The sequence below is a fragment of the Brassica napus genome, chromosome C5 (genome assembly GCF_020379485.1).
Source record: "Brassica napus cultivar Da-Ae chromosome C5, Da-Ae, whole genome shotgun sequence".
Taxonomy (NCBI): domain Eukaryota; kingdom Viridiplantae; phylum Streptophyta; class Magnoliopsida; order Brassicales; family Brassicaceae; genus Brassica; species Brassica napus.
Window position 1 is genome coordinate 1,939,738 of NC_063448.1, and position 12,956 is coordinate 1,952,693.

The window sequence follows — 12,956 nt, forward strand, 5'->3', positions numbered from 1 at the left end:
AAACAAAACAATGACCTAATGTTTCGGCTAATATATAGGCCGCAACACCTTAGATTCAATCAAAATCTTTTTTATTTCTCCGTAAACTACAAACCATGATGAAAGACAATGCTCATCCTTCTCCCTTTAAACTGAAACTTGACCATCAACTCGAACATCGACAAGAAGCAGAAGAGTTCACTATCGATGCTAATGTCAAGATTATCCGACAAGGGTCTCTTTTACAGGATGTCTGCTTCTCCTCCACTGTCGACAATTTCATATTTGAAGACGAAGATTGTCCGGAGAAAGTAGAACTCTACGAGCTATTTATCGACGCTGGAATAGTCGAGTTCGATGCTCAGTTTATGCTTATTGACATGATTTTGTACGTTTCTGAAAAAACAAAGTCGCTTGATGACGATTACAAAGGAGTTTTAACGTTGACGGTTGAAGTCACGTTACCACCGGAACCGGTCGAGCTTAACTATGCCGGTTCGGAGCAAACTCAATCCCACGAAGCAATTGCGACGAAGACGGTCGAGCAATGGTTGAAACCAAATCATAAAATACAAAAAACCGTGTACAAAATTGGGGCTGATGGTGTTTCATTAGTCCGAATCGCACAAGGTAGCTAGGTAGGGTTTGTTACTTGTAAGAGAAGCAAGACTTTTAGGGTGTTTTAATCCTTTTGTTTTCCTTTTTTGGTTAACAGTTTTGTGTTCATTAACTCTAGCTAATACTAAACAAATGAAGACTTATCTACAAGGTCCATCTGAAATTTTGGGGGCTATAGAAAATTTCTTGAATGTATAATATTTTTTAAAAAGTTTGGGACTATAATTCAATACTTCACTAGCATATGGCTCAGGACCGGGCATGTTTAACCATTGTTAAGCAGAGATGACACTTTGTGTATGATCCCACGTTTCTGGCTCCAAAAATGATAAGGACCGAAAGTAAACGAAAAATACGCACTCACGAGTCAATCTTGAACCAGTATTCAAATGATATGGCTCCACCTTTATTCTCGGATTATATAAACTAAATAAAAACTGTAGTTTATATATTTTATAAGGTTCATTGGTTGATAATCATATTTATTCTCGTTTGATTTAAAGGTACAACAAACCCAAGAGCAATAGAAATGAACTAAAAGTACCATAAATTCATATAGAGTAAAGACATAATATGTTCGAATGGAAAAACACAAGTCTTACAGGAAATCCAATAAAACAATAACAGAATGTTTCTTTTTACAATAAGGCTAGAGAGAATAATAATTCACATGACATTCACACAACTCTTCGTAGATAAAACCATTCCAATGTTATTGTATCTCCTTAGAAGCAGATGTCCAGGGCACAACAGCAGCACATGGCCGCAAGACTACAAACACAAGATTCCAATGAAACAAAATCAAATACTGTATCATCAAAAACTATAAGGCACAAAAATATAGTTGTAGAAGTAAAGTTTCATGATAATTACTTACCATCCTTTAAAGAATCCGTCACCCTTAGAACTGGTCTCCACTTTAACAGGAGCCGCCGAACCATGACACGGGTCGTTCGTCGGGTAACCCATCGGCGGCGGCGGTGCGGGACCGGTTGACATCGGTGGTGGAGAATTAGCTCCTACGTTACGTCATATATATCATTAGTCTTTTACAAGATCATGGCTCAAGAACTTACTTATGGTCTTTACACATCTTAAAATTAACAAAATAGTAAAAAGTTACAAAATAATCAGGAACTTTCATACCTGCAGATTGGTTGTTGTACTGGCTCATCTTCAACTGTTAATGTAACAACTTTGATCTATAGGCAAGAATTGTATGTGTGTTTGAAGATGTTTTCTTTGTTGGATCAAGAATGATTTTGATCTTTGAATATCTTTACAAATGCGTGTGTATGTAGATATATAGAGAGAGAAAGCAAGGAAAAATGTCGGTTTTTGAAAACCGCGTGGAGCATAGAACATTAATGTCACCATTCACCAGAATATATATTCCAATTTATTATATAGCTTAAATTCATATATAATTAACAATTATGAATGCGTGGATCAAATTCTTATGAAAATAGGATTGTATTTCTGTAAAGTAATGTGGATAACTTCAAATGAAAAGCGTGCAAGTATTGGTTTAATATCGACACGTGTAGTATTCTAACCGTGTTCTGGTTGAATTTTGAGAAAACGTCATGAAGCTTCCTGCTTATAACTTGGTTGAATCACATTAAATAAACTCTTTTAACTTTTAGTTGGTCTTAGTTTTCGCTTTAATTAAATCAACAAACAACTACGAATTCAATTTCAAACCAATGTTTTCAAGCCAAAACGACTAGGAAATAAAATATTAAGATATATCATATTAAGGAAATAATTTGGTCGTCCACCCAAAAACGCAATCGTCCATTCACAACACGTCATCGTAGTTGATTAAAGGGAAGTTGAGAATGAGTTCTTAAAAAAAAATCGATTAAAAACTTACGGATCTCTATGACCACTTGTCATTTTATGAATGGTTCTCTCATTTGAAAAATAAAGTTTAGTCATCTAGATAAGATTATTAAAACTTAAATTGCTAGTTAGCTTCATCAAGTTTAGTTACATTGATAGAAAGCCATGCAACCTCTGTAAAAATGGTATCTCTTCGTCTTTGGTAGCCAATAGATAAAAAGGGAGAGAAATCATCATCCAAAAGGTATTCAAGTAAAAGTTTATATGCCCATGAGATCCAATTTATCAAAACTCTAACACACTCGTTTATGGTTTACACAATTGCATTTTGCCACCTCTTTCAAGTAAAAAAAAAACTGCTAAACCACTATACCACAAAGACTCAAGCAGCATTAAGAGCCTCGAGCTGTTTCTTCAGTTCTTCAAGGTCGTCCTCTTCCTCCTCTGCCTCTCCAGACCCTATAGCTATTGCTTTCTCATACTCATCTGCCTCTGGAAGCTCCCGAGTAAGCCCTTCCGGCAATGCCCCTATACAAACACAAAATAGATCATTGGAAGAAGAAGACCTACACTTGATACATTTTCACATTAATATTACAGAGAGTCCCGAGTTGAAAATACCTGAACTTGATGAAGCTTTTGTAGTATCCTTCTCATTTTCATCGTCCACCACACTTATAATAAGACATGAGATACCCATCAGGTTTCAAGTTGCAATTAAAAAAAAGAGAAAGATCTGAGCTGTTACCTTATGTTCCACTCGTTATCATCATGGAGTGGACCATCATCTACAGCTGTTGCAGCTTCGGCTTCCTTCTTAGCTTTAGCAGCAGCGTCCCTTGCTGGTTTCGCAAGCATGTACTCTTTCTGCATTTTCAGATTTCATTTTTTATTTAACCAAAACATGATAGATAACAAAGACCAGCTGAGAAAAGTTTTGTAGTCGATTTTTACTCTCAAGTTACCTGCCGTTCTAGACAAGCTACATTCGAGCATTGTGGATTAGGTCTCATTTGCATAGTTGGGAAAAAATCCTTCAGTGAATTGTAACCCTGTGGGTCAAGTAGTAGAAGCACAAAAACAAGTTAAAATTAGCACAAAAACAAGTTAAAATTAAGTGAATCATATGATAATGTTTCTATAATGAACCGTAAAGTGTTTTGTACCAGGTATGGAGAAACTTCACCAAAATTCAGTAAGAACTTGAGAGAGTTTTGAACCAAAAGACCAGCAACAACACCCTGAATTTGACATCAAACAACTCTTAGAACATAGACAAGGCTTACAAAACAAAAGCATTAGCTTCAAATGTGATAACTAATCAAGAATATATCCAAAATTTTTGTTAGGCTGTTAGAAAATTACCATAGTAGTAGGAAGAGATGCAGCACAGACCCCTTCCCTCTTAAGCGTTCGTTCATCAATTCCAGATGCAACGACCTACCACAGAAATAAAGATATTATTTAGAAGAGAAGTAAGTGTAGTATCAATACTAAGGCAGAGTATGGTAGGTTAAGAGTTGTATGAGTGATAACAGAAGAGAACAGAACATACCAGAGGAGGTGCACAAGCAAAACAAGCAGTTTCTCCAGGAACCAGAAGCTGTATGTGACCTGAAACAGCATCTTCGGAAACACCTGCACAAAATATCATATTCTTTGTTACTATAAACTCAGAAGCCTAGGTTCAGTGTTTTTATTTATTTTTGTATAAGTTGAGACAACGTATAAAAGGATGACTGATCCATCAGCATTGGTGAATTCCCAATGATACATATTAATTATAAGCTTCTCATACTATTTACCTGACTCCATCCATGTCTGATTTAACTCATTGCATGCCTATACATCAAAGGGATAACCAGATGCTGTGAGTGATTGAATCATGTATGTCCAATTAAAGATAAAAAAAGCTTGAAGGTGAAGTAAGAACTATCTCTAGAAAGAAAAATCAGAGCTACCTGGTTGACAGCCATCCTTGCTTCATAATTATCGACACAACTCAAAACAAGATCCACGCCACTGCCCTCCTTGCTAGGACAAAACGACTTGTTCTTCAAGCTCGACGTGAAGGTTTCAAAGCCTTGCACTGTTGTTATGTTCATTGTGAAACTCTAGCAAAACAAAAATAGAAATCGCATGAAATAGAATTCTGTATGTGTGAAAGTTTCATGAGAGAACCATAAGAAACATCATACATCAAAGACCTCCTACTTCATAAGTTTCTATTTCAAATCAAACACACCCATTGCAATTTTTACTAGATAAAATATGATATAACTAGCATCATCAGGCATATGCTTAAACCCCACGATGTAAGACATCAAGTAGAAAACATACCTCAAGTACTACGTCGGGGTTAATTTCAGCAAGCGTCTGAACAGCAGCATCAGTCTTTGTCATACCAACCTAGGTTCACCATTACACACACATTAGAATCACGTCACCGAGCAGAGGAGACAGATAATGAAAACTGAGAAGAACCTGATCAGGTCGGAAAAAGAGTCTGTTCATGTTAGCTAGCTCGACAGTGTCATAGTCATACAACAAAAGACGACCTATACCACATCTGGTCAGCATCTCAGCAGCCACACTTCCAACACCACCAATTCCCTGCTCAATGCACGTGTAGAGTTTTAGCTAAATACAATTTTTAAAGGAAAACATGGAAACAAAGAGAGTTTTAGCTAAATACATACAACAATAGCGACTGAAAACTCTCTGATCCTCTCATAGTTCTCAACAATACCCATCCGCTGAAGTGCCATAAGCCTACTGTAAGGATTACTATCCACCACTTCCGAACTTAACTCCTGAAATCAAAACGTTCAGCATTGATTACATACATTCAAACTTAAACTACAATAATTTTGTCAAATTAGCATATAAAAGCAGACCTTGACTTTGGAACGCCGGTGAGGGCTACACTTGGACAGAGCCGCTAGATTCTCAACATGTGATCGCAGCTGCAGCAATGCAACAACCAAAAGCTTTGACATTTTGCAAATTCACATAAAGATGAATGCTTTTTAATAGAATCCAGAGTCAGATCAATACAAGGATCACTCTTTAACACACACAATGCATGTGAAAGTTCAGTTCTTTTCGAATCTAATGAGATACCCACAAATAATAATCCACTAAGGAAACGAGATCTGAAGCAAAATTTCAAACACACCTTGTGGATGGGAGCAGGATCGGAGAGAGATTTCTCGAGAGCATCGAGGTCGTCGAGCATTGCTTTGAATTCAACCTCCATCTCAGCTCTCTTGGGAATGATACGAAGAGAACGAGAGTGATGGAGAAGATCGGGGTGCGGAATCTGCGAAGAGATCGAATTGGATTGTGGAAGAGAAACTCTGTAAACAATAAACGTTATTATTACCTTCGCAAAGGAAAGTGTTGACTAAACGCGTTGACCGAGATAACAAGGAAAGAACAGAATAATCATAATGGGCCTTTAACTTAGCCCATCGTAAATTCCTATCGGCCTGCTTTTCTTTTGTGATGGTTCACATTTTTTTTTTTTGATAAACCAGTATCCGACCACTTTTGCGTGATCGACTAGCCCACCGGGCCTGAGCCCATGCCATTACAGGATTTTTAAGCGTCCACTTAAGAGCCCATGGTTACGCAAAGTGGTCTGGAGGACGAGAAGCAGCCCATGTAAAACCCCTCGTGGCCGGGGCTCGAACTCGTGATGGCGGACACCTCAGCCGAGGTTCCTTTACCACCAGACTACGAGGCCCGGTTGATGGTTCGCATTTTTTTAACTATTATGAAAATTAACCTTGCTCAAGTCTCTTCAGCTAACAACTCCAAGGTTGAAACTTGAAATGCATCCAAAATAATTCATCTTTTTGAATTTCCAAAAAACATGTTAAATTGAGAAGACATTTATTTAGGGTTTGAATAGAGTCCTCATCTAATGTTTTCAAAAGTACTTGGGTTTTCAGTTTCTAGTTGAATCAGGAAAAAGGCGAGCATTTTTCCTAGATATGGATTACTCTCGACAAATTTATTGAAAAGTAAGCAACATTTAACCAATAATATATTATGGATTTAGAAAAAAAATAAGTTAATGAGTTTTTCCATTTGCTAAATCCCCTATGTATCAAAAGAGAAGCATTTTTTAAAGTTTTCCTTAATTCTCTATTGGTTATTTTGACATGGATGCATGAGAAAGCTTTATTCTCAATTTTGCATACGTGTCGCGCTGTGAGGGCTTCTTACAAAAGCGTTGACTTTAATGAAATAATTTATTTCCTTTTTTGATTTTTTCAGTTTATATTAAATGGTTTTTTCATATCTACGGACTCATGGCTTTTTCATGTCTACGGACTCATGGCTTTTTCACCTTCATCATGCTAAATATAATATAGAGACGAGAAATGTTGCTGCTCGAAGAGTACTTGAGCTTCCATCTTCCTCGATCAGTTTCGTGTAGAGACACAACTCAGTTCTGTTGCGAGTTATCACCTTCACCTTCATCTTATAGTACTGTTGCGAGTTATCACAACTCGGTTCTGTTGTGAGTTATCACAATTCGGTTCTCTTGCAGAGTTATTACAACTCAGTTCTGTTGTGAGTTATCACGTTTTGAAGTTGGTTAACAGAACGAGTTTTGCGTAATGAACATTATCCTTGGATGATTCATCTATTGTGTTAGCTTCTTAGATCTATTGATTTGTTTTCTCTTTAACAGGTTCTCTTTAACATGGAGACTAGCTACTCATGCGATGCTCGAGAAGATCCAGATGAGTCAATAGAATCAATAGAAGACATTATCCCTCATAGAGAAAATAGTTGTTCAGAAACTCCCTGAGAAAGACGAGGAACTCGAGATGATATAAAAAAAAGAGAAGCTTTACTTGAGGTGCGTATCGAACAAATAGCAATGGAAGCTGAGCTAGGGCAACAACGTGCAAAGTGCGGCGAGTACATGATCGCTGCTCTCAACTAAAATCCGGAGGGAACTCACGCTCGACCAAGAGATAGCATCGAACGAAGTGGAGCCAGGAAAGTGGATGACACGCTTGGTTCAATGGGGGAAACAGTACAACGACGACGATGATGTGCAGTTTTATGGAGTGAGAGAGGAATGTATTTTGTTGTTGTCATGTAAGCATATGTGTTTGTGTAAGGAGTGTGAGAGGAAGCTTAGCTATTGTCTTTTGTGTCAATCTTCAAAGTTTCTAGGGATGGATCGTGATTTATACACGACGTGTGCATGCATTGGCAGGGACAGTGGAGACAGGGAAGTGGATGACACGGCTTCTTGGGTATCTTAATAATCAACTCTATATAGTATAAGTTAGTTATAAGATTGTGCTAAAATTAGTTATATCATATAATTTTAGGCCGTTACGTTATTTTATATTGTATATGTTTTATATGTTACGTTTTACTTTTTTCAATGCATATAACAGGAACATAATTCTAACTATTATATATAATAATGTACGTATAATAAAGATAAGACTAGACCCTGATCCGCGCGCCAGCGCGAAGATGAATTTTTGATTTTTGATTATTTATTTGATTAAATGATATATTTTTAATATTTGATCATATTATATTTACTAAGTAAATATTTTTTTCATCTTAAACTATCTATTTTTTGACGAGTGTGAGGTATCATATAAGCAAATTGAGTATATAGAGTTAATTAGAAAATTGTAAGAACATAATTTTTTTTACGTGTGTGATATCATATAAACAATGACCCGTCCAGTTAACAAAAGTCATGATTTTTTTATGTGTGATTTTTTAATCTGAATCATTTCGTAAAAAACTATATTAAATTTTACATATTTTAATTAAAATATTTTTAAATATATTTACCTTTTTATTTGAAATGCAACTCAATATTTTTTTTAAAGCAATTATAACAAAACCTTTGAAAAATCTCTTTAGAAGTTTTTTTGAAAAATCTGAAAATTAAAATTTTAAATTATATTTATCCTAAAATATGATTAATTTTGATGTAAACGAAAACTAAAATGAAGTAAAAAATAATAATATTCAATGATAATAACAATTTAAATTGATTATTTAAAAAAAACAAAATATTTACAAAAAATATTGTTAGAAAAAATATTTATTTACCTTTCAAATATAAAATGAAAATATTATAATTATAAATAATAAAAATTATAAATAATAAAAATTATAAATAAAAACCATAAATTTAACAAATGACAAATAAGTTATATTATGCTAAAATTTTTCTTAATGTTATATTATCGATAGGAGCAATAATACCATATAAATTGTTTTACAAACATAGCAATTCTTAAATATTTTTTGAATAAATAATTATTTTTAAATTTAATCAACTCAAAAATAATGCCCGTACGATTATGTGGGTCGAAATTTAGTTTTATTGATGCATGCTATATATTAGTGGTGCATGTTTTAGATAACATTTTAATGATGCACGTTTTGAAAAATCTCCATTATGAAAATTATGCACGTAAGAATAACTTATGAATAACTAAAAATAGGTAGTTTAAATTCATTTAAGGATATTTCATTAATGTAACTAAAAAGACAAGAAATAAAATATATATTTTAAATTCATTTAAGGATATTTCATTAATGAAACTGAAAAAGACAAGTAAAAAAATAGGAAGTATAATTAATGAAGTAGGAATTTTTTTTAAAAAAATATGAAGTTTATATTCATTTAAGGATATTTCATGAATGAAATTGAAAAATGAAACCACATCGTGGTGGCCTAATGGTTTCCACTAGAGGAGGAGTTGCCTTGTTGGTCCAGGCCAGGGATCGACTCCCCTCTAGTGCGAAATTATTAGCTCCACATGTGGCCACGCGGATATGTGCTCATGCTTACGGCCCATTTGAATACCCGGGAGAGGATCCATCTGTGGTTTGCACCTCCCACCCGGGGGTTAGGTCTGTGTCTTTAATAGACCCGGGTTTAACCCTTTTATATATTAATCTGGTGAATCGTCGTCGATAGGGAAGCTTCGGCGTCCTCTCTTCTCCTCTCCACCAACCTCTCTTTTATTCTCACCATGGAGACAGGGATCGATGCTCCCCTGCCTTCGTCATCAATCGTCGCCGGACATGAAAATTTTGTCTCAGAGGAAGACAAGGAGCCTCTCGTCAAACATCTGTCTCTGCTATCGACATCGGCCATGTCTTCTTCTTCTCTGCTGACCGTGTCCTCACCGGCTCTGACGGATTCGGTCTGTGGAGGCTCTCTGTCTCTGGTTTCGACGCCTTCTGCGTCGTCGGTTTTGTTGAACAAAACCACTGGAAAGTCTCAAGACCAGACCATAGGCTCAGCAATCGCATCGCCACCGTCGGCTGTGTTCTCAGGCGTTGACCCTTACCGTACGATCGAAAACTCCGAAGGACATGGCCAAGGATTTACGGTCTCCCCAGTTGTTGACACGGGCCTCGACTCTACCCAGTCACCACAAGCACCAAGCGTGAGGACGCGATCTGTAGATAATGATATCACGGAGACACAGTCGGAATCCTCTGATCAAGAAACGGTGTTTGTCCCTACCTTAGGTGCTTGGGCAAAGCCCCTCCTCTTTAAACCTCCAGCAACTCCTACTACCCCAAGTACTCCAACAGATAATGAACTGGCAAAAGTAAGTAATCAGTTAGCTACTCTTTGGCCAACCTTAAATGATGCGATTCTGAACAAGAAGCCAAAAATCAAGCAGCCAACTCGTACCTTAATGCCTCCAGTTGAGAAACTTCCGCTTCCTGAGCTAAAACTTGACGGTAGTCTTCGATTTCCGTGGGCTGCGAGACTGAGTCCCCAATCACGGAATCTTTATCGAGCAACATCTCCGACTTATCGACTTGATGGTACTCCTGAGTTATCTATTCCTTCTAAGGTCCTTAAGCTTGGTCCAGAGAATAAGGATGAGTACATCGTAGGAAAATTCCACAAGTGTTCTCTACCACCAGGTGGTCTAATTCATGCTGTGGTTAATAGAATTTGGGGAAGGAGCTGTAAGATTAGCTGTAAGAAGATTGGAGAATCATCTTACTTGTTTCATATCCCGCATGAACCAACTCGTCATTGGGTTATTCAGCGTGGAGTTTGGCATATTGACGACTGTTTGCTCTTCGTCCTCCCATGGACTCCGGAAAGTTCTTTCAAAATCCCAGAAATATCAACACTACCGGTATGGGTCAACTTGAAACAGATTCCTGATTGTTGCTACTCTAGACTAGGGATTAGTCATATTGCTTCGGGCCTTGGAGAACCCATTCTAACTCACAAACCTAGACTTGATCCCACGAGTATGGGTGAAGCAAAGGTTTTGGTTGAGATGGAATTGGATAGAGATTTTCCAAAGATAATTGCACTTGATGATAAACAAGGAAACATTTTTCTTGTTGAGGTCGAGTACACATGGATTCCTTCAATGTGTGAAAGGTGTGGTAACCTAGGCCACAAAGAGAAGAGGTGTCTCTTACCTTCAATGTCGGCTGATGAGGAAAACTTGCCACAGAATCGGGTTGGTAGCAATGAGGTCCGGGTAGTGGATATTGATCATATTCTTAAAAGTACACATTCAGAAGATACTACTGGAGCTGATCCCACTCCAACCATCCAAGCTCCAACAGATACTGCTCATGACTCTACTTTAAATCCTAATGCGTCTCCAGAGGTATGCACACAAAACTTAAAGACTACCACACTATCTTTTTCTTCTACCTCACAACTAGAGAAGCCTACTGTTCCGCGTTCTTCAGCTACTCCTACCGACAAATTAGTGGATTCACAATCTACTCCTACTGCTACTCCAACTATGGATTGTTATCCATCAAAAATTACCAACAACGAGGTCATGGAATCTTTAGTTGTTGATCTGATGACCACAACACCTATACACGGTGCTTTTGAGAGCTCTTCTCAATTTTCGGTGTTAGGAAATGTGGATGAAGCAGAAATTGAGCCTCCAAACTCAATCAGTTTGACAAGAGGTGGGAGAGAATCAAAACCTCCAATCACATACCAGAGCATGGAATGGAAGACAGTGCGAGGGAGGGGAAAGCGCGGCCGTAGAGGCCGTGGCTCGTCTCATTAGCTACTGACTCTTCCCATTTTATGGTTTCACTAGGCTCTACCTTTGTTCATTGGATAGGGTCTAAACACTACACAAAGCTTGTTTCGTGCAAACTTTTTCCACTAGAAGACCCGAGGTCTTATCCTTGTAATATTTATTGAAAGCCCTTTTTCAAAAACAAATTGAAAAATGACAAGCAAACAAATAGGAAATTTGATTAATGAAGTATGAGCATTTTCAAATGGGTACTTCTCTTTTAATAATAAAGATGTGTTTTACATTTATTAACAAGAAATCTTTCAAAAATTTTACCTTAGGCAAATTGGTGTATATGAACGTTATAATATTGTTTTATATCGTATGTGTTAAAGATGATCTACGAGCAATAAATATTAGAGTAGTTACCAAGCAATTTTTTACATATAAAGAAATATCGTCGATCATTATTGATCCTCTTTGCTTAAATCAAATAAAAATGATCACGATTTTATAAATTTACCTTAAAATATGTAAAATACTATTATAAACATATAATAAGGAAAAGTTAATATTACCTTGACCTACAATTCGAGAATAAGAATTAACGCATATATCACAGTACATCTTTTTAATAAATATCGTATATTATCAAGTTTATGTATATAAGAATCACTTGAGTAAACTTTTATTCACAGCTCTAAAACATCAGAACCCCGAACTTTTATTCCATAAGTCATGTGTCAAATTTGAAACCATTCAAGCCAATGTGAAAGATTCGGGTGAGGATCATTAGTTTGTATAGAAGCATTATTCTGCTGCTGGTGGCATAATGATTGAGATGGTTCTAATTGACTCCAACGTGAGTGTTTCATAACCTTCATCTTACTAAAACTGAAATTACTTTTGTTTCATCATTTAGTTTTGACTATCTTTTTATTTATGTGTAGAATGTTAAGATTAACGCATCTGTCAGAAAAGATCTGGTGAATCAGTTTGATTCATTCTTTTCACAAGGAAGTTAGAAGATTCTTATCATTTTCTCACTCAACCACTCATGCGGTTCATACCGAATAATCATACATCCATACAAAACCAACTGATGTTATGTATTCAAAAACTATATTTTTGGTATGAATGAATAGTAACACAAAGCAATATGAAGAAATTTTAATTTTTTTACTCCACACTTAAGAGAATAAACTGAAACCAGACCGGATTACAAATTCAACATTCCTACACTAATCCCTTAGTATAATATAAAACATTAAATTTAATCATCTATTTCACTCCGCGCAAAGCGCGGATTACTACCTAGTCATGTATTATAGTAGTGGTGGCTAGGAGATTTTTTTTCAAATATATAGTTTCGTTTAAAAGACGAAGTCAGTTTTAGGAATTTACTACAAAAAGTAACAAATGAAAGTGACAAATGGGAACTCATTGCTCCATAACCCGACAAGGCGACAAAGAGTA

The 12,956-nt window shown here is 36.3% G+C and overlaps 3 protein-coding genes across 3 annotated transcripts; 1 reads left to right on the forward strand and 2 right to left on the reverse strand.

Moving 5' to 3' along the window:
• Positions 1 to 95: 95 nt before the first annotated feature.
• On the forward strand, positions 96 to 617 carry BNAC05G03420D. The gene has a single exon (XM_013834572.2). The coding sequence runs from the start codon at positions 96 to 98 to the stop codon at positions 615 to 617; it is 522 nt and encodes a 173-aa protein (XP_013690026.1).
• A 510-nt stretch (positions 618 to 1,127) lies between these two features.
• LOC106391307 (protein CYSTEINE-RICH TRANSMEMBRANE MODULE 3) lies at positions 1,128 to 1,989 on the reverse strand. The gene is made up of 3 exons (XM_013831926.3): positions 1,744 to 1,989; positions 1,475 to 1,616; positions 1,128 to 1,368 (listed from the first exon to the last, which is right to left on the reverse strand). Exons 1-3 carry the CDS (start codon positions 1,769 to 1,771, stop codon positions 1,323 to 1,325), a joined length of 216 nt encoding a protein of 71 aa, XP_013687380.2. The 5' UTR covers positions 1,772 to 1,989; the 3' UTR covers positions 1,128 to 1,322.
• A 683-nt stretch (positions 1,990 to 2,672) lies between these two features.
• Positions 2,673 to 5,835, reverse strand: LOC106391152 (ubiquitin-like modifier-activating enzyme 5). Its single transcript, XM_013831736.3, has 14 exons — positions 5,621 to 5,835; positions 5,340 to 5,408; positions 5,142 to 5,255; positions 4,927 to 5,055; positions 4,783 to 4,851; positions 4,404 to 4,556; positions 4,248 to 4,284; positions 3,998 to 4,080; positions 3,808 to 3,882; positions 3,609 to 3,683; positions 3,408 to 3,494; positions 3,191 to 3,309; positions 3,064 to 3,116; positions 2,673 to 2,970 (listed from the first exon to the last, which is right to left on the reverse strand). Exons 1-14 carry the CDS (start codon positions 5,699 to 5,701, stop codon positions 2,825 to 2,827), a joined length of 1,290 nt encoding a protein of 429 aa, XP_013687190.2. The 5' UTR covers positions 5,702 to 5,835; the 3' UTR covers positions 2,673 to 2,824.
• Positions 5,836 to 12,956: the final 7,121 nt, after the last annotated feature.